The sequence below is a fragment of the Agelaius phoeniceus genome, chromosome 1 (genome assembly GCF_051311805.1).
Source record: "Agelaius phoeniceus isolate bAgePho1 chromosome 1, bAgePho1.hap1, whole genome shotgun sequence".
Classification (NCBI taxonomy): domain Eukaryota; kingdom Metazoa; phylum Chordata; class Aves; order Passeriformes; family Icteridae; genus Agelaius; species Agelaius phoeniceus.
In genome coordinates, this window is record NC_135265.1 from 71,776,312 (window position 1) to 71,798,140 (window position 21,829).

Below are 21,829 nucleotides of genomic sequence, written 5' to 3' on the forward strand. Positions count from 1 at the left end.
CTGCAAACCCTAGAACGTCCCCAAAGCTTGCACTGAGGAAAGGATCTCTCTGTCTCGGCACAGAGGCGCTCACAAACAGAACCGTGCCAGGCCGTACTTGTTCTTGACGCCGGATGCCTCCGTGTAGCCGTGGCTCCACACCGCCGGCGCTCCCGACGCGTCACCCGCCGATGGCTGGTCGATCTTGAAGCACCGGATATTGCTGCAAGGAGAAAGGAAAGGGGAGAGATGCAATGGATGGACTTGTTGACTTGATGATCCAACTTCAAATGTGAAAAGGACACTCTTTTTACTCTCTCAGTTCTTTAAGACATTTAATAGTAGAAAACAAAGCAGGACATGCAAGGTGGTTACCTTTAGGTGCCTGTATACAACCAACAATAACTGAGCTGCTGTGAGTGAGGTGTCAGCTGCACTACTCTGTTTAGCTGGCCTGTATTTCCCTGCCTTCCCCCCTAAGCTATTTGCTTCAAACCAGGCCCTGCAGGAATACAGAGTTAATTTGCCACTAGTTTGATGAAAGCCAGTACAGCCAAGTGACTTTTTAAACTTATGCATCTCCACACATTTTAACAAGTTTCTCTGCTCTTTTCATTGGACTCAAATGAAATCTCCTGTGTGACCCACAGGACCCCCTAAATGGAAAAAACCCCTTTAAAATAGTTGTTTAGAAACAACAATATGTAGTAACAGCCTTTTATGAAAACACCCACAAAACAGAAATCAGCTCCATCCTGATCCTGCACAAACCTGCAAGAGCCAGCCTGTGGTCCTAACCAGCAGGCATAGCCCTTATGCATTGCCCATTTGTGCAGTCCAATTTTTCCACACAGGCCCTTGATCCTCTACCCTCCAATTTACTACCAACATAGCCTTTAGCCTGAATTTCAAGTATCTCCTGGAGCATAGTAAAGACTTTAAAAGGGCCCAGCCCTCTCTGTTTATACTCTTCTCTTCACAGCCCTGTATTGCTGGGTGAGATGACCTACCCCCTGCTCCCTACTGCTCTCTTCCAAAGGCAGCAAAAGCGAGCTCCCCACATGCTGCAGACACTTCAAAGGCACCCAAACCTTTCATGAACCAAATGAGACATAAAAGGACACAAGCAGAAAGGTCTAACTGTTCACTCTGAGCATTCTTTTTTCCTCTAAATCCCCACCTGACCTGAACACACAGGAAAGTCTTCTGCATTGCAAAGCCTTCCTCAAATAACCTAAAGTACTGTCACATCCAGTTTGATTTCTTTTTACATTAATAACCAGGATGTACATCAGTGAGGGCAGACTAAAAGCCAACAAATTACATAAATAATGTTGGAACCACATGTGTTTTAAGTTCTTGGTTTTGCAGCCCTCTGTGTGACAAAGAAGAGGCAAACATCTTGCCATGACTATTAAAAAGGTTAACTAACCCCAAATCAAACTGGAAACCTGGATCTCTTCTAAAGTAGCAGAGATTTTAATTCTGTTGCACTGCTAAAGCAGGACACTCATGAGCAAACACACTTGCATTGCAGACTTCTCATCCAAGGCATTTATCTCCAGGGCAGAGGAACCTGGGTCACAAAAGTTTCTTTTTGTTTCTTTTTTAACTGGGTTGACTGACCTCTGGCTCCTGGGCAGGTCAAGGACCCAGACTTGTCTCAAGGCTTCCCAGCAGTGGTGAAAAAAAAAAAAAAAAAGCTACCTCAACACACTGGTTCCAGCCTCCTTAGGGGCATCAGTACAAACAGACCATGTGTCCTGAAGGGAATGATACCCAGCAGAACATCCTATGCAGGCAATACAGGACAAGGCTTCTGGACAGCCTGGCTTCTTTTCCCCTTAATTTAAAATGACTGTTACAATTGAACTAGATGCTGGCTCTTAAAAATCAGAGTAACAGATCTTTTTTTTTTTCTTCATTTTAATTTTAATTGCTAATGAAAATTCTTACATCCAATAAATCACTTGGCAACATCCTCCCAAGTATGCAAGCTTCCTTTAAGATCTCCATACATACTAAAAAAGCAAGCATGCATGACAGGACTCTTCTTACCAGCACTGAGAATACATATTAACCTACTACCTGCTTGAATTCTGCCAGGGCACAGATGGAGAGCTGCCTTTCACATGCAGAAGGAGGATATAAAAAGTACCAAGTGCACAAGTATTTTTGTGCCTGCCACAAAAATCAAGTGAAAGAAGCACCTCCTCCCTCACAGTCAATTATAGCAGAATACCATAAAAGTAAGGGTAGCATATCAGACACTGAGAAACCCCTCAGGAGGCCTGAAACACCTGATTGTGTCTAATGAACACAAATGAACATAATGGACCTGTAGTTTTAAGAATAATAATTTTTAAAAAACCCCAAAACTAAAAAAAAAAACCCAACAAATCCTACAACAACAACAAAAACCTCCCCCCCAAAAAATAAAAAAACAAAACAAAACCCAAAAACCCCAACAACAAACAAACAAAAAATCCACCCGCACTGCCAATGCCAAAACAAATAGCAAGGAAAATGCACGTGCAAGAGGGAAAAGTTTCCTGTGAATTAAAGACCACACATATGCCAGTGAAAATACAGCATTTAACTGGGCCACACTACTCTTCAACTGCTTTGAATTTAAATTTGTACAAGAATGCTACCATGCACGATTCTTGAATGCTTAAGTGGCAAGAGAATGTGTGACCATCTTGTCTTCTGGGTTATACATAAGAAAAGCTGGTGTTTTCTAAGTTTTGACACCATTCATTAACTCTATAAAACATGTATAGCTTTTCCCCTATGAACCAGAGCAATAGTACACACTGCTTCTTCAGGAAGATTTCCTGTATGCAAAGAACAACTCTTAAAATAGAGGCATGCCCCTTTTTTCACTGTCTGCTGCAGAATATGGACTCTTGTTTTCATCTCTGAGAAATCATCATTACTCAAATTTCCACCTATATTTTGAAAATCAGCAGATTCAAGCTAAAAGTAAACTCACAGTGTAAATTTCCCTTGCTTGCACAACAGATGAGGGTTGCTGCTCCAGTGTCTGATCTTAACCATTTAAAAGCAAACAACACGAAGTAACTACTCAACCCCTAAAAAGTAAATCAATCCTTCTTGGAACCATTTGAGGTTTAAGAATAAAAGAGATTTAGAAGGAAACTTGGAGCTGGTGCAGTTCAAGGCAGCACCACTGTCCACAAATTATCTAGTTTACTGGAACAGCTCCACACCACACTGCAGAAGAAGGGACAAAACACTTAGGGAATTTCAGTTATGGATGACACTTAAATCCCACAGGAAACAAACAGGTAGACAGGAAAGAAACTGAGGGTCCCAAAGCAAAAGAACCAGTTTCTCTGCAAACAGAGTGAGTCTTTAGCAGTTTAAATATAAAAAAACATATAATTTCTAGCACAGAAGCAGACAGATATGAAGAAACAGTATGTGAAGAGGTAAAAAGCAGCACAATGGCAAAGACAGACCCAAGCAGGATGAATGCAACAAAAGCAGCTATATCTCATCAGTGGTGTAGCAGCAGACATCTCATCAGTGGTATAAAATACATCTTTTGGCTGAATTTAGTGTCAGAAAAAAATGCAATCCAACTGGCCCAATGGTGCTTACATCAGACTAGCAGACCCCTCGAGGAGTTACAACTGAAAGCAATTGCACCAAATTGGGTAAAGTCATCCTCTTCAATGAAGCATCAATTTCAGACCTATTCACACTATCTGTTACTTTCTGATCCACTGGCAACAGGGAATCATATCCCTTAAAAGAGATTCCACTTCTGTGTATTGTGTTTTTCACATCTAGAATTGCCCTGCTCCTTCCCGACTCTGTAAGGTAACTTACTTGAGAAGCTCTAGGGTTTTGTGATCCAGGGCTAATCTGGGATTTCCAGTCAGGTCCAGCTCCTGCAGTTTTGGAGGCAGGTTTTCAGGCAATGTGACTTCACTCAGTTCATTGCAGCTTAGGTCCACACACTGCAAAAGGAAAACAGCCAAAAAAGCAAGAGAATTCAGCTGTCATCAAGATCACAGAAATTTTGACTAAATGTGATAATGCATGTTTCATGAACAATAAAGGCTGCAATCAAGACCTAAGACCATTCATTTAAGTAAGTGGTTCTTACAAAAGAAATTCTTACATGGCATTTAGCCATCTTGCCAGATGTCTGGGACACCTAGAAACACGTTCCTTCCATTTCCATCTCTAGTCAGGTGTCATCTTGTTACAAAACCAGGAAGTTTTGTCTGCTCTTCACAGAGATACTCAGTGGATTTTCAGTGATTAAAAAAAAATGTTTTTAATGAAAACAGTCTCTTAATAGACAAAGGAAATGGAGGTGAGTACAGCTGGGGCTTCTAAGCCACTGGCATCAGGCTCCCAGGAATTCAGTATTTACTGAAGGATATTAAGAAAAGCAGTGTTATTAATGTATGCAGAAGGGAGGAGTAGTGGGGGAAAGTATTGGAGCAGTTTTAAACATGGTTTTAATTAGTGTCATCTTAGATGGATTTGTATTTAAATAAAAAATCAATAAAAAGAGTGAAAAAAATAAATATTTCAAAAATACAAAACAGCAAAGAAACTTGCAGGCTGTCTACCAGCTCAGCACAAATCAACTAGAACAAGTGCACTATAATGATAAAGTCTCCAAACATTGCTTAAAGATGCATATTCAAATGAAAGTTAATACACAGGAAAAAATAGGGTATACGAGAACAAAATCAAATCTCCAAACTACTAGAAGTATGACTAGTGTAGTATGCCCCAAAAACTACGGAAAAAAAGTAATTCTGAGAGGACAGAGCAGATTGGTATTTAACAGAGGACAGAAGAACTATCTACATCTTTCTGAAAGGCCATTTTCTACTTTCAAGTTGCAAAAGTGAGAGACTTCAGAAACTTTAATAGAAGAGCTGAAAGGGGCAGAGGGAGACTTTTTCAAGCTGCACATTTTGACCATTCTGTAATTTCCATCAACGCAAGAGAGGCACTTTCATTTTTGTAGGTATATTCAAAGACATTGGCTCCTGATCTGGAAGCAGACACAAGATAACCTACTAAATCCTGGAAAAGAACAGTCTCCAAACATTTTATTTAAAAAGTGAAATGAAAATAAAAAAATTTGACCCAAATCTTGAATCCTGAGATTGTCTATTATGGAAGCTTTATTATCTATGAAGAACAAACTGCTGACGTTATCTAAGCCTGATAAGGACATCAAAGTTTGAATCAGTCACGCAAACAAAACAGCAGACAGCTTAGCAGCAGTTATTCCAGCCAGTTTCTCCTCTCTGCACAACTGCTTGCTGCTTCCAGAGAGCCAGTAATTACTTTGCAGATTAAGGAAGCTGCCTGCAGGCCTTGCTGTGTTCAACACCTCCATGCCTTTACATATTTGATGGAAGAGCATGCTGGAATGAAAAGTACAAGCACCAGTAATTTCATTGTTCTTCTTAAATGCGCAGTGTGCCCCAAGACAGCGACACTCTACAGCACATCCCTTGGCTCCTAGGCACTAGTGAAGATGCTTTATCAGGTTGGAGTTTCTTAGGAGTTGCTTGTACTTGTTGAAGAATAGGCTAAGAGGGACTTGCTGTGTTAAATTTAGTCTTTGTTCTACTCCATAGGCAAGCAGGAAAGTTTATTTCCTAACTTATTCCAATTTCCTCCTGTGTTATTTTAATGCGAGCTGGTTTTGCCCCGCCCATGCAGGGCCAGAAGAACAACTGCAACTGCACACAGGATTTTGCACTGGATGGGCCAGCTGGAAGACAGGGTTTAACAGGGAGCCTCTGCTTAGGCTGCTGCTTTCACAGATTTGTAACTGTTGTGTTCAAGGCTGGAAGGGACTTAGGTTATTTCCACTTGTTGCTGAAGGTGGTCATACCAATGTTATCCTATTTGGCTTTTTTCCTTTATTTTCTTTTTTGTTTGTTTGTTTGTAAAGCAAGGAAGTCACACAACAGCTGCAGGGAAGAGTCTGCTGGGGCACTGACTCAGGTGTGAGTGCTTCCAGCTGCTCAGCCGTTCACAGAAGACATTTCATGGTGCACAGGGCAAACCTAACTCTGACAGTATAAATACCTGTCATAAAAGACAATAAAAACCCTAAAAATACTAAAAATATAATGTCCAAGGTCTCCACTAGGGTCTTTAAAAGAGAGGACAACACACAACTTCTGTAGCCCTGACCAGAGTGTGAAAAAAGGCTTAGAGACAATAATATGTTTAAAATGACCTTGTGTCTGGAAGTCCTGGAGTTATTGCAATTGTAAAAGCATCATCATTTACCCTAGTCTTCCTTCTAAAATCATTTCAGACAGCATAGTAACTGCTGTTACTAACTGTTCCAGTGACACTGACACCAAAAACATAATACGTCAGCCTCTCAGGCTAATTAAATACAGAAGCAAAAAAGCCATTACCTCAGGTAACAGAGTTTCCCCAGGAGTTTAGAGTGAATGTCACTTCAGTTAAAATTAATCATCAAATATGATATAATCACAGAGGTGACATTAGACTAGATGACTTGGTGCTTTGCTACAAACAAGCTTATTTCACCAAGTGACCAAATCCACGGTTAAAGAAATAAATTCTGCACTTCAGCATATTTTGAATGCCACCCCATATCTAAGAAGGAGCTCGAGTACAGGCAAGAAATGGATACAGGCAGGCAGCACATGCTTAATCTCCAGACTGATAAACACCAACCCTGACCTAGAGAAATCACCCGAAGGCCAGAATCCCATGTCTAACAAGGCACATTCCCATCTGCTATGAACTCATCTCACGTAAGTCAAAACTAGGCTTGACTACTGACCAGGCATTTTCCTTCCACAGAGGTGGAGTCAAAGAACACTTTGCCCTCTTAGATTAAGCCACACGTTATCCCTGCATTCCCAAACCACTTAGTGACGTCCATGTCTCTTTCTTTTGCTGAAGAGAACTAAACCATAGGGAACCAGCAGGAGGAAACTGCCAGCTCTTCCAAGAGCATTCTGCTGCTCAATGTGGCCAAGCAGCACTTTAAATATGACACCTCTATAAAGCATTCTGTTTTCCCCAAGACGCACAAACAAAAGGAAAAAGGTGACTGCTTCCTATCAGTATGTTTACGTTATCTTTTTTTTTGTGTTAACACCACCCTCACATTTTTAAAGAAATGTTTACCATGCAGAGCCTCACTCCCCCACCCCAATTCTTCCTCTGAGAAAAAAGGCTTTACTTCTGATTGATTCTAAATGGCCCTCTGCTTCCTCTGACCATTGTTCCAAAGAGGGAGGAGTATTCAAACCCCTGAGTTTGTTTGAGATTTCCTGGCTGAAACCACAAAGCTCATCTTTACATATACTCACTTGTCCAACAGAATTATTGCTCCTGCTGCTTTCCATGACCCCAGACACTGAGGCACACACAGCAGGCTGGGAACTTAGCCTTTTGACTTCACAAAGTGCCAGAAGGACACTTAAGTTGTTTTGAGTCCCTGAATAGGTAATCAGTTCTCAGCCTCAGAGAAGAACAGATTTTTTTGCTGTATCACAAGATTTGTATGCTGTGAGACAACAGTCTCCCAGCTCTGTCCAGCAGAAAGGGCACACAGTGCAAATTATTCTGCACTAGAGCCAGGCAAGAAGCAGGAACTCAGTTCACAGAAGGTAGGGAATAGCGTCCATAGTGTGGTCAAGTGAAGAACGCCCCCCTCAAAAAGAAACATCGGAAAAAGTACAGAATTACTTCTGGAAACACAGACAGGAGACAGATTAGCTAATCTTCCTGTTGTGCAAAATATGACTGCAATTAGGAAAATGAAAGTTGATTGCCTAAATACTCAAATCTTGTGCTCCTTGAATTTATCTCTGTCCCTGAGGTCTATCCTGTAGCTTCCGCAGTTTTTCAGACGTGCTCTAAACAAAGTCCATTCCTACAGAATCAACCAATTGCCAAGGCAGCAAGAGTTAATTACACACAGCTCTTGCCAAATGTTTAAGTCGTATGAAAACAGACTGTCACAGGAAGACAATTAACACTTATCTGCCAGAAAAAACACAGTGCAAACAAGGTAAGCGTAAAATCAGATATTGAGGCTCCTCTTCATTCCACTCTGAGGCTGCACAGGGGCACATATTTTGCATATGATTTTAGAGGAGAAAGCAGCTGTCAGATCCCCATACTCTCTGAGAATATACTATCCCATAGCAATGAGAGACCCGAGGGCAGAAAAGAACTGGTAAAATTGCATTACGTTTGCTTCTTCCAAAACACATTCATTCCATACCTTTATTTCAGAAAGCTGCATGACTTCTGGGAAGACTTCAATGCAGTTGGAGTGAGCAATTACAGTATGCATACGTCTGCAGTTCATGATGGTTGTTGGAATGGCTTTCAGTTTGTTCCCACTAATATCGATTTCCTCCAACTCTTCCAGCTTGGCCATTTTGCTATAAAAACAAGAATTTGAGAATTTTCCTTCTAATAGATGCATATTTTATTTTGAAGTGCTGATAAGACCAATGGTTTTGTTACTTTAAGAGAACAAAATCACAGACTTTGATTCTTGTTCACAGCAGTGCCTGTCATCTCTCCTCATGTCAGATGCTAACACAGTTGTGGAACAAAATGCGTACTTCTTCTGTCAGTGTTTGTTAACGCTACCTTTCAAATTACTTATTTTGCTTACATCCCCCCTACTCACCAGTTCACTTTCACTCTTTCCTCCTTTCTCCCCCTTTCTATCAACTCCAGTTTCTCACTACATCTCTCTACCTCACATTTTCCCCTCCTGCTTCTAGCACCCCACTCAGCCCTTCCCCCTAAATGCATCTCTTTCTCCTTGCTGCTGAAGCCCAGCTGCTCAGAATATCACACAAGGACAGAGATGTCTCTTCCATTATTTATTGGCATCTCTTCTTCAAGGTTGTACCCCATCAGTTTTACAGTACATCTTACACTTGAAAGATTTCTGATTAAAACAGAGTGAACTGAAAGCACAGAAATTGCTGCCAAGGCAGAATCTCCTTCTGGAGTTGAGAGGATTTTTCCCTAGTGGAGTTTAGTCCACTTCCAGAGGACATTTCCAGATGGCTGTGCTCACAAATCTCTTGTGAGGAGAAGCTCACCAGGTGTAAGCAAAGTTACCAAGCCAGGGAGAACAGAGGACCTCCTTGCTTGGCTTCCAAAAGCATAGAGTGACCACGCTGAATTAGTCCAGCTGAGAAGAGTTTCAAGCGCCACAAAAACTCACCAAGTAACAAGCATCACTCACTTGTCTGTACTGCAAGAGAGGGTACCAGTGTGCAGGAGGGCATAAGGGGGGGAATCCACCCACTGTGGTACCACTGCACCCAAAATGCAGCCTCTGCCACCACATTCCTGCGCAATTCGGTTCTCACTGTGAAAACACTTCATGATGCCCACCCACCCGTGGGCCAGAGACAGTGAAACAAGTTCCTTACCTTGCAGGGAAGCTCTGTAGGCGATTGTAAGCCATGTGCAAGATTTTCAGGTGTGGGTGGCCTGTTAACAAGGGTACACATTTATCTGTGAGGTTGTTATTGGTCAAATACAACTCCTGCAAGATGCTATGGGTTTCTTCAGAAAGGGTGGCTGGAGGAAGCATTTCCAGTTTGTTGGCAGAGGCATTAAGAAATCTCAGGCTGCAAAGAGAAGTTACATAAGGGAGTTCAGTCAAACATCCTGCAGGTTTTGTCTAGAAATATAAATAAAAATCTCTTTTTAAGAGTTAGCTTAAGATAGTCATAAGGTAAAGGTCAAAAGCAACAAGTTCACAACGGACCAAAAGTCTAGCATTACATGAGCAAAACTTCTGATCATGTTTTTAATGACCACATTTGTAAGAACAAAACATCAGCAAATGGAGTACATCAAAGTGCCTCTCTCATGTTATCAAGAGCTCTGTATCTCCAATGTTACTACAGCTGTAGCTACAGGTAAGAGCAATAACAAACCACATCATTTCCATACTCATTATATGTAAAAATGAGTTCTGTATTCATCATCAACGAACCATGAGAATTGCCTTTCAAGTGACTAAACAAGTCAATGGTAAAAAAGCCAGCCAATTTTTCAGTATTGGTCTAAGGTGCAGGCAGTATTTTGTTCAAACATTCAGGTCTGAAAACAATTGCAAAATATGAAAAGTACTCTTTGAATATTTGAATGAATAAAGATGCAACAATCACAACAAAAACCAAAACCTGAGACCAAACAGTAATTTATGCTTTTAATTTTAAAGAGAAACTGTGCTAGTAGCAAATTAAACTTTAAAAGTTACATCCTTGCTTGCTGATGTGAGCAGCAAGAGAGCTTTATCTCTGCATAGCTTTTCTGAGTGCCCTTCCCCTGTGCCCCAACACAGCAGAAGCCCATGTTTTTGTAGTCCCACCACAAGGGACAACAACTAAAGGAGCACAGAAATGGAGCTATTCTTTCTCCCCCAAAGGCCTTTTCCAGGATGGGAATAAGACCTGCTGAGGCATAGGCACTGCTCATTCCTGCCAGCAAAGTTCTGTGGGCAGAGGATTTGTTAGGGGAGTGTGGTGACCATCACAGCAGCACCGTAGGTATCTTGATGGCTACAACTCTCACCAGCAATTCCAAACAAATGGAAAAATAAGACTATTTATCCTTTAGTAACCAATTCTGGCATGAGTGTGCCTTTTCAACAGATATAGGACCTCTCTTCCTTCCTTCTGTTTTCAGAAAGGACTGCCTTGGAGCAATGCAGAAGGAAGTGTGGGCTTGCCAGTCTGCAGTGACTGCGTTCAGACCAGGCTGTCCTGCTCCTACCAAAGAAATGGGAACAGGCAGCTGCAGAGAGCAAGGCTGCATTCAAGAAAAAAGACACATAAATGTGCTGTCCCAAGCCTGTAAAGCCCACTGATCAGGACACAAAAGGTAGGTGCGCTGCTGTCCTCAATCTTAAGAGAAAGTGATAAAATATTGATGGCTGCTCCCATGCATGCAGGAGGCCACACTGACCTTTAAGGTCTATTAATGAATGAAGTGGATTTGCAGGAGTAGCAGCTGGTTCAGACTTGCTCAGCAATAAATAAGGGTCAGGCATGCTACAGGAGTCACATGGAATGCCAAAGGATTAAAAAAACCCCACAATTTCAATCAGAAGCAAAAGCCTCTCAGCACTGCACAGAACTGAAACCAGGTTAGCTGTTTTACACAGACAGAGGAGCCCACTTCAGAGAAACAGTTTAATCCTCAAGCTCATTCATTATTCACAAGAGTGCTAAAAATCCAGAGGAGGAAGGGAGGAGAGGAAGGATTAGTACAGAGAAGAAAGTAAGAAGCTGAAAGGGATTTTTAATTTATTTATTTATTCTAAAAAGATGCTCAATTTCACCCTTTAGCTACAAACTAAAAATATTCTAAGCTCATTCAAGGCTGGATCATTAAACCGAAGCCTACCGCATCAACAGATCCTGTGCTTAATTAAACAGCAGCAAGTACAGCTATTACTAAAGTACAGACAGTTACTACTTTGGCAACTTCAATCAAATGTGCATGGTAGTCTTCCCTCTCCACAAGATAAAGGCACTTTGATTAACATTAAAGTCACAGTATTTTTTGTACCATTCATAGTACAAAATGGTCATCTTCAGCTCAAGCTGGAAAGGCTTAAGAAACAATTAGGTTTAAGGGTGCTGGAAAAAGTGAGTTGTCACAGAAAGATGGGGATAAGAGGTGACAGCAAAACACACCCTGAGAATGGTTCTTCTTCAGAAGAGCATGACCTGTATCGTAGTTTTGTTCTTGCGAGCTGCATGAGAATAACCTGCAGTGTTTCACAGGTACCAGCAGCCAAGAGGTGATTTAGAGAGCATCATAGCCCACATCATAGCCCATGGCTGTGAAGTCTGATCAAGAACTGCTAGCCCAAAGGACAACTAAAAGCTTCAATTAAGAAAAGGTACATTACTCTGATACAGCTGAAATACAGTATACTATACTGCAGCCATTTTAGATTCAAAAGAAAAAAAATAACCATTCTTCTGTTTTCAAAAAACTTTCAACATTGGTGAAATGTAACAAGATGTTCCAATTTGCTCCCTCACTGGTAATAAAAGTGAGTGGAATCTGTGTGTTCCTGTCAGAAATAAGTTTTGATGCATGTATTTCCTAATGGGGAAGGGAGAGAGGAGAGTTGATGCTCTGCACACACATAACATTCCCCTCACCCTGATCTTTTGCTAAATCTTCCAGGGAGTGATACAATGACACTGGAAATAAATCCCCATCATCCTAACCTACAGCCTACTGCCTTGTTGTGAACAAAGGTTAGGTAACTACTAAGAGTTTTGCCAACAGCTTAGAACAGGAACCCTGTGGTAGCAGAGTGTCTGACCATAAACAACAGACAGCCAGGGTCAGAATAGTCACACACTCATCTCTGTCTCCAGATGACATAATTAGAATTAAATCAGCTTTTGGAAATGAGTGTGTTGCTTGCTTACATGTTTTTAGACCAGTTGTTACATTAAAATGGCAAAAAACATTCTGACATAATAATTCTTTCAAGATATTGTCTAGATTTAAAAATAAAAATGAAATAAAATAAAATAGGGACACTATTCTTTGAGTAGAGAACAGAATGAACCATCAGATTACTAGTACCAAATATTTATCAATTCTGTACTATAATCTTATGTTAAAAACAACAACAAAAAAACCCCCAAGCAAACACCCCCCCCAAACAACAAAAACCCAAAAACAAACAAAAAAGAAAACCAAAAAAACCAACCCAAAGAAACCCTAGAACAAAAACCCAACAACCAAAAAACCCCAGCAAAACCTAAAACTGTAGTTGCCCCTCAGGTTTTCCCTCACACTGGTTTAACACAGAAGTCCTCCTCCAGGTTATTTCCACTTCCCTATTTCTTCATCCTTGTGCAATGTGCCAGCTGCTACCTTAGAAGGCCCATCTTATAAATGCCCTCCAGAGGAGTGGAGATTTACTTGGGCACAACTGTTCCCATCCCTCTTGTGCATGGACTTGAACTGATTCATGTTCCTTGAAGATTTCCCACTCATTCTGCTTATCAGATGGAAGCAGAATGTCAAGTATTAAAGCTCAGTCCAAAATTAATTGTTTCCCCTTTCCAATTCCACCCACACACTATACCACAAGCTCATGAAAAAACTACAGCATCACAACGAAGACCTGGATTCAGCAGCCTGTGCACATACCAGAGCACAATACAGCCAGGAAAGCATGAATTAACAAGTACTAAAAGAGCACAGCAAATGAAGAAAGAAATGAAGGTGCTGGCAGGGAAATGTCTGAATTCTTCAGCTTTGACAAGGTGAATATTCTCATCTGGAATAATAACTTAAACAGTGATCTCTGGCTGGAATAAGTCACCTTTGGTTTTTTGGGGTATTAAGTCCCTTGCTGGACTTCTCCAAAAGACAAAAATAAGAAAAAGGACTGTCCCAAAAGAATAGGCTAGAAACAAGGGCATGGATTTAATTCAACTAAAAACACCTAATATGCAGTCATATCCATTCCCTATTCATACCCAGAAGATTCTATCTAAATTTGAACTTCTAAAAGCAGAGGAAGAATATATTCTATATAAAGCTGCAAAAGGTTTGAACTTTGCCTACCAATGCCTACCTCTAGCACACACAAAAGCTGAATAGAGACAATTGGGAGAACACAGCACCTCTGAATTCCCCACCATTTTCTGAGGCAGTTTGACAAACTTGCCTTGCTGGGCAAGACACAGCCATCACTGAAAAAATGTAAATTCTCCAAAAAGCCTAGGAATGTTTGACACTAAAAAGAGGAACACAGACAACTGCATTCTTTGGTGAAGCAGCAACAAATCAAAACCACAGTGTTTAGCTTGAAAGTACTGATAAGAGTTGGAAAGAACACTGCAGTTGCAAAGAGAATTTGCAGAGAAATCAAGATCTCCAGTTTGGCCTATGCCCCTAGATCTCCATCAGTACAGAGCAATCAAAATACAAAATTTCTTCTTCAGTGACATCTGCAGAGACATGCCCTCAATTTCTGATTGCCTAAGACTAAAATAATTTATGAATGTGGTAGCAGGTGTGTGAGGAAGAATCCTGTAAGCTAAGCATGTCTAGGGGGAAAAGAGAGGGGGGAAAAAATCAAAGCTGCTCTGCCAGCCTGTACAGAGGAGAGTATTTCTTCTTTAAAAAATAAATAAAATAAATTAAAAGATGGAAACACTCAAGTGAATCCCCTTCCTGTTGACGGACTGCCAGAAAAACCACTTCACTGCTTCTCCCTCATCAGCTCTTACTTTCTAACCTATCTTTAGCTATTTTATAAACCGGGATTTCCCCAGTTTCTAAAGTACCTGCTTGCAATCCTTAACCCAGCATCAAAGAGACAAACATGGCCAAGCATTTCTGCAACACAAGCATGTGCATCAAACACTCAAACAGCACTTGGCATTCATTTGACTTGGTTTCCTCCTTCACACTTCCCCTGCATTCAGGATAGGACTGAATCCCTGCATCACAAAGAAGCAGCCACAGTGGTGGAAATGGCAAATATCAAATGAGAGAAAATTTAACTGGGTCACCTTCCAGAACTCCAGCAAAAGCCAAACCCACCAAAACAAATAACATAAATTCAAAACAAATAGCAAATCTAATGAGGTAGGAACAGCTGAACAAAGCTGAAAACAAAAATCCTGCAGACAGAGTCTAGACAAGCTCTGAATAGCTGACATTGGCTTAGCCACCACAGCTGGCCACTACCAGACACTGCAAAACAAAGCCCAAGGTTTAAGCTGTGCACATCACAGCTACAAATCTTCACCACACAAATGCTTTAAGAAGTCTGATGGCTGTTTTAAGGGTTGCCACTGAAAGCATTCATTCTAACTGGAAAAGAGCTTAGGCAAGAGACAAACCCTTGCCCATCTTACCACTGTGCTTCCCCATTTTTAACCCTGCCCTGACCACTGTTTTTCTACTGTGCCCAGCTAAATCTCTTGAAGACTCATTTGTCTCATCTGGAGAGCACTTGGTGCAACAGTGTCTATGCCATTAAATGGTAGTTTGCCTGCAAGCTGCTCAAGAAAGGCGCTAAATGCCTGTACAAAAATCAGACAGTGGAAAAGGCATCACAACAGATACAGCAGAGCATAGAAGTGAAAGGCTTCAGGAATGCAGGTGCACAAAAAAAGGTTCAGGATTCAGTTTGGGAGTTTTCCCCATCAGCTGCAGCACTTGCATGAATTTTCTGTTTTTCCAGCATATGGTAATGAGAAATGAAGAGATTATCTGGCTGCCTCTGTAGCACTGATCTTGCCAAGAAAATCCCCATCCCACAAGAGAAATCCTTGCTAACATGATCAAGATGTGCATACTTTCAGTGCAATAAACAGAACCAAGTTCTATCTTGGTCAGAGAGATGTGTCATAGGCTAGTCCTCAATTTCTCCTTGACTAACAGTTTAATATAGAAAATTAATTAAAAAGCAGACCAACAAAATATCCCTAATTATACTCTTCAGCAAAAAATTACACTTTTTCAATGTTTTTTGAAGGATTAAGGCAGAAAATCAATGTTTATAGATTCCTCTGTGAAGAGAACTGAGGTTTTTCAGTATTTGAGGTTTGGATGGGGTTTTTTTGGTGAAAGTGATATTCTCTCTTTGTGCACCAGTGCACCCATTTCCTCTGCTTTCTCAGATGTTCTTCTAGATGTCAAAGCCCACCAGTGCTTGTGCTGAAGTTTGCCCAAGGCACTTCACACCCACTTTGTCAAATATTCAGGATTGAGGAAGAGAAAGCATTTATAATTCACAGCATGAGACTTCATATCCAGACAAGATATCATCTGTCAGTTGCACAGACCCGAGTACCTTTCAAAAAAACCAAACCAAAACAAGCCCAAATCTTTTCAAGGCTGTAAAAGGCAAGTCAGCTTATGCAAAGATAAAGGTACTGTAAGGTAAAGTGATTTGTCCAATATTACACACTGGGTAGAGACCATGGCTCACCACTCAGGAAAACCAGTTCTCTTGGCACGTCTGGCAGTACAGATTGTGCTTCCCAGGGAATGCTTGGAGAAGAGAAGCATTTTACCTTTTTAAAAGCAAAACAATCTCCTGAATGCCTTTCCAGACACATTTCTGTTGACACTTAGCTGCTGATAGATGCAACCATTTGAAAACAAAAGTAAAGAAGTTTTATGTAGGAAATCCCAAACCCAAAATATATTGGTGACTTTGTACACTAATATTAACCTGTACTGCTGTTTTCCTTTGGAGTTCTCACTTTTGCAGCACTCATAGGAGAACCAGCATGGACAAGCAATACCATCTTAAATCAAGTTAAAGGGTAAGGATCAACAGGGAAAACACTACCCAAGCCAACCTGGGTTGGGTCTCTACTTCTACTATCATCACAGGCAAGGGAGGCTGCATTGGTGATGAGATGTCAGACTGGGTAAAGCCCTGTTTATCTCCTGTGATGGTGCATGACTTTGTTAAGACCTGTAGAAGATTTTGAAAACACCAGCCCTATACTGCTCAAATGCTGCAGAGGGAAAAAAAGTTCCCCAGGCCTGAATCAGCCACTTAACACTGTTATTCAAAGTATTCTTTAATTCTACCCCTAATCAGCATATTCCTAGTAAACTTCTGGGAATCTATCCCCAGTCCTGGTTTTAGCTTTGTGGTTTCTCATTTCAGCATCACAAAAACAAACAAACAAACAAACCAAAAACAAAAACGAACAACCAAAAAAACAAAAAACCAAACAAAAAACCCAACCCTGCCTACAGATGAGCTGCAGTACCAAAAAATCAGGTTCTCTCTCTGCCAAAACTGTGGTACACTACATCCCAGACCTACAACCTGTTTTTAATACAAATTTTGCAAAATTATTTCTCTCATGGTTTTCAAAATACCAGGAGCTCTCTGAAAATTGCTTAAAGGTTTATTTTGTTTCCAAGTTTACACATTCAACAGTTAAAGAGTTTATTTAAAAAGCATCTCAACCATCAACCTAATTCTCCAAGTCAATTCCAGGAAATTTAAGCAGATGCTTATAACAGAACTAACAACAGCATAAAAGAAGGGGTTTTGCAATACTCTTAATTGGGAAAGGAGCTCTGCCAGTGAGATCACCACCTCTTTTGCTTCTGCATCTCTCAAGAAAGCCAGGAGCTTTGCATTCCTTTTGTCACAGCTAGAACCATAAATAAACCCCCCCACAGCACACAATCTCACTGTCTGTTAAATTATGCATGCATTGAGCACTCAGAAATCCCATGACTATATGTGGAAGTGAAGAAGTGCAAGGAATGCTGACACCAAGTGGGGCCAGCCCATCCACCATCCCCAGATGATGCTACCAACCTCCTATAATCCAATCACCATCACTTGAAGGATATGTTCATATTCAGAAAAAACCCCCAAAACCTTGAAGACTCTGATACTAAAGAAATAGCACCATAAAAATATGAATCCAGAAAGCAGATCAAGTGGTGACACCAGTTAAATTAGTGACAAACAATTAAAAAGCACAGAAAAAAACAAATCAAAAAGTAGGGATAGGGGAATAACTGAATTATTCTGACAGCCTTATGCATAGATTTTGTTTTGTTTGACAGGTATAAATAAGTTCCAGCCTCTGACTGAAGGGGGGAAAAAAAAGCTTTCACACTTCATCAAACAAGCCTAAGAAATATGTATTTAAAGAAACTGCCACTAAACCATTTCAGTATATGTAGTAGAAAATAGCATGTGCTTAACTCTACAGCTAGATTTCAAGAAGTAGGTGTTGAGCAGGAGCTTGGTGGGAAAAAAGAAGCAACCATATAAGGAAACAAAACCAGAATAAAAAGAATGTGCTCTGTTGAGTTGGGCAGACATCTGTTCTTACCACACAAGGCTTGGCAACTTTCAAATTAGAGGAACCTCAGATTACCCTCTGAACCAGGAAGTAACAGGCCAAGCAAGGCTCAACACATACAAGTCAAAAGGAACACATTTCTTTATAATTTTACCTGTCTGCTTTCAAAAGCAGGTTGGATGGCAGTTCCAGGAGCTGGTTGTGCTGCACGTCCAGGACCTCCACCTGCGTTCGCTCGAGCCGATCCGGGAGCCTCGCTAACATGTTGTGTCCCGCCAGCAGCTTCCGCAGGCTACTGTTGTAAAACAACCTTAAGAGAAATGAAAAACACCAAAAATGAGAAAAATTTAAGCTAAAGAGTTCCTTTGATAACTTAAATATGGTATCATGGCTCATTACAAGAAAGTGATTCAGCCAACTGATTAGCAGACATGATATTAATTACGCACAGATCCAAGAATGTCTTCCCACTCTACACCAACTTCTTCAAAAGGTTTTCAGAGACAGGGAAGGAGGTTCACAGATGATTCAGGAGTGAAAGTAGTGACAAAGGGTTATTTTATGACACTGTATAAAACATGAATTTAGAAGCACGACAGTGAAGGAGGTAATTGCTAACAAAGGCTGCAGAAATCTGCACAGGTGGGATCCCCTAGCTAATGCAAGCACTTCAGAAGTGGGGGTGAAATCATCAGTCACCCCACAAGCTTTATAGTGCCCTACTCATCATGTGCTGACTCATAATCCAATGCAAGTCCCCACCCCCACAATTTTTCTTTCTGTTAATACCAGACTTACATAAAGCCTCCTTTCCAGTTCTACAGCAAATGAAATTTATCTAATCGGCTTTACTTTCTTGAGTTTTTACAACCAATAGATGACCTGGAGTCCCACCCCCTTGCTCCATTTTTTGTGGGGCTAGAGAGAAGGGGAAGGGAGAAGAGGGCAACATAAAGAGAAAAATAGCTGTTCTGATCAAACAGCATAGCTTAAATTCACAGGATAAGCAAAGGAATGAGGGCATGCACCTAAAGAAACCAAAAATAGAGCAACTCTCAATTTTGAACAGAAACCACTTTCAGTAAATTAAGAAAAAAAGATTATTCCATCTGCCACATGTCTTACATCTGTCTTACATGCCTGCTACTGTACTCTTTAATCTGGTGAGCCCATGCAACATGCTGACCTGCTTCAATCAAATACTCTCGAATTATTCAGCATTAAAGTAAAAATCTTCCCTCTGTCACAATGACCCAAATACACATAACAAGCCTCCCACCCTCTTCCCTACAATGCATCAGGTCATGGGATTATTGTGCCAAAATCATCAATCAAGCACGTTGAGTATTTTCCCCTTGACAGATACCGTCACTCTCGGTATCTGCATGCCAGTGTTAACAGTTATCTCACTTGGCTGGATTGTCTGAGTTATGGCCATGGATACAAGTCAACAGCCAGCCCTATCATTCCAGAAGGCTCAACACAGGGTGAAAAGACTTACCAAAGTGATAATCCTATCTATTATGTATTCCTTATTTAACTATTTTTGGTTTGCTCTATTTTTACTTGAAAACCTCTCCGTTATGGATTTGCCTTTGTATTCTATTTTTTGAGACTGGTTAATACTGTCAACACCAAATATCAGGGTAGAAAACAGAACTGGTTGACAGCAAAAAAAAAAAAAAAAAATTCCCTTGGAGTTTTTTTTTGGATGGTTGGGGGCAGCACCATTTAAAAATTTTTAAAAGAGCTGAAATTGTGCCAAAACCTCAGAGATTTTCTCTTTCCATAATTCAGAAGAACTTAGTAAATCTTTGGGGGATTTTGGTTGGTTGTTTGGTTTTTTTTTTTAATTTGCTTTCTCTTATTTTTTAAGTCAGACAAGCACTGAAGGACCTGGGGTGGCTGAAAAGAGGTTGAAGAGCATTTAACTAAACAAGCTCCTGATGAGCCTGGGATGCCTAGTTCTCGAGCTGGGTGGGGAACCAGGATGCTGGGACTGCTCTTCCATACAGGCAGCTTTCCCACTTGCCCAATTCCCACTTGAAGTTTTTGTGAAATCAATAAATTCTAATGACAAGCACGTCATTCATCATCAGCATCTTCTCAGAAAACATGGTTTGGTGTAAGCATTCTACCAACTCCTTTACTAAACAACTCTTCAAGAGAACACAATGTTGACTACAGATAGATCTTTAAAAAGAAAAACAGACACAAAGGAACAAAAACACATACAAACATCTATTCACTGATGGCAACAATATCATTTTGGCAACCCCTAATTGAAGCATTTCCTTTCTCTTTGGCAGTATGATTTTTATGAATTTGTCCTGCATAGCTAAGACCGAGTACCCTTTTTTGTTATTTTTCAGTACTTTTAAAGCTAAAACAGTTGCATTACAGTCCTGAGGACATTTTCCCTCTTCCCTTAATTGAGAAAAATGCTAGTACAGAAACCTCTATCTCAACTGCTTCAACTCTTTGTCTTCAAGGACTATTTTTCTGTTTCAAGAGGCAAACACACAGCATCAAGTGTAGTTTCTTTAGATCAGATGCAATATTCACCCCACCAGGAATATGTTGGTAACTCAAGGCTTGAACATTTGTGTTTAAGTGTCACAAGCAGCCTCCTAGGAGAGCCCTGCTGATTCACTTCACAGGTTTCCAGAATGCTATTCTATGTAGAAGTACAGAGCAGAGCACCTGAACACACTCATTCAGTTTTTACTTGCATTTACTTAATACTTAAGCATGTTGAGCCATTTGCATTTGAGTCCAGACCCAAATTTCCCCTAAAGTTTAAGATATGCAAAGCCTGCCTTTTAAATGGAACAGGACCCTAAAACTGAGCTGACTTATTAGGAGCTAAGCTATCTAGACATATACTACAAAGAAGAACTTTCAAAGATAAGCTATTTCCTGGGGTTAATGATAAGATGGCAGGAGAGACAAGTGGGATGTTGACTGTACCTATTTTCAGCTAATCATTAATCTCCCAGAGATATCCGGTATGCCTTGAAAGTCCTGGCTGTTATGGAGTGCAAATGAAAGAAAAATGAACTTTTGCACCCCCACCTTCTGAGGAGGCACAGCTTCATTTTTTTTGTGTGTGTGCATGAAAAAACAGAGGGGTTAACAGGCTGCACATCAGCCTGCTAGTTTGCTTGGTAACTCTCCTCACATTTTCTTCTGCTCATATTTTTGAAATCTACTCTTTTCCCATTTCTGACACTAAAATGGACAAGTTTACACCATCTTACACACCCACCTGACCCAGAAAAACCTATCATTCTTGGTTTCTGATGCTTTTCTGTGCTGTACAGCTCCTTAAGGAAGATATTTGTACTTGATGATTGATCCTTGTGGGTCCCTTCCAACTCAGCTTATTCTGTGATTTAGTAGCTCATGATACATCATCATCTTACACAACATCTCTTTCAAAGTGTACAGAACAACTAAAATGACAGCTCACTTCCAGGGAAGGCAGGAATTTAAAAATGCCCAACATCACCACCTAAGCAGTATAATTCACCTGGAACAGACAGCTCTCTCTAGAACAAATAATAGCAAGACCCATTTATTATTTAAACTCAACTCCTATTTTGCTTCCTCTTGACTTCTTTTTTATAATTTATATTTATCAATTTTAAGTTTACACTTCTGGAAAAGAGATCATCTTGGTAGTGAAGGCAATTGTTCTTCTTGCAGGAATTTACTTACTTGATGAGGCTTTCCCTTCTTTAAACCCTTTTTCACTCAAACAGGGCTGTGAACTGGAGTCTCCAAGCATCACTGAAACTAAACTGCAAGTGCTGAATTTCTAAACTGTCATGTAAAGTTATGGCTGTAAATATTTAATATTCAGTACTAAAAATGAAGTGCTTTCCTGCCTGAACAGCCACATGAACAGCTTCAAAGTTCAAAGGCATTACTTTCTCTGCATGAAAGTAAAAGAAGAA

At 40.5% G+C, this 21,829-nt stretch overlaps 1 protein-coding gene across 1 annotated transcript in view; it reads right to left on the minus strand.

Moving 5' to 3' along the window:
- PHLPP1 (PH domain and leucine rich repeat protein phosphatase 1) overlaps nucleotides 1-21,829 on the minus strand; it is a 136,770-nt gene that overhangs the window by 7,462 nt on the left and 107,479 nt on the right. Inside the window, exons 10-14 of the mRNA XM_054638764.2 lie at nucleotides 18,025-18,180; nucleotides 9,447-9,647; nucleotides 8,270-8,432; nucleotides 3,838-3,968; nucleotides 98-202 (exon numbers count right to left, since the gene is read on the minus strand). Coding sequence (XP_054494739.1) covers nucleotides 98-202; nucleotides 3,838-3,968; nucleotides 8,270-8,432; nucleotides 9,447-9,647; nucleotides 18,025-18,180 — 756 coding nt within the window. The remainder of the gene's footprint in view (nucleotides 1-97; nucleotides 203-3,837; nucleotides 3,969-8,269; nucleotides 8,433-9,446; nucleotides 9,648-18,024; nucleotides 18,181-21,829) is intronic.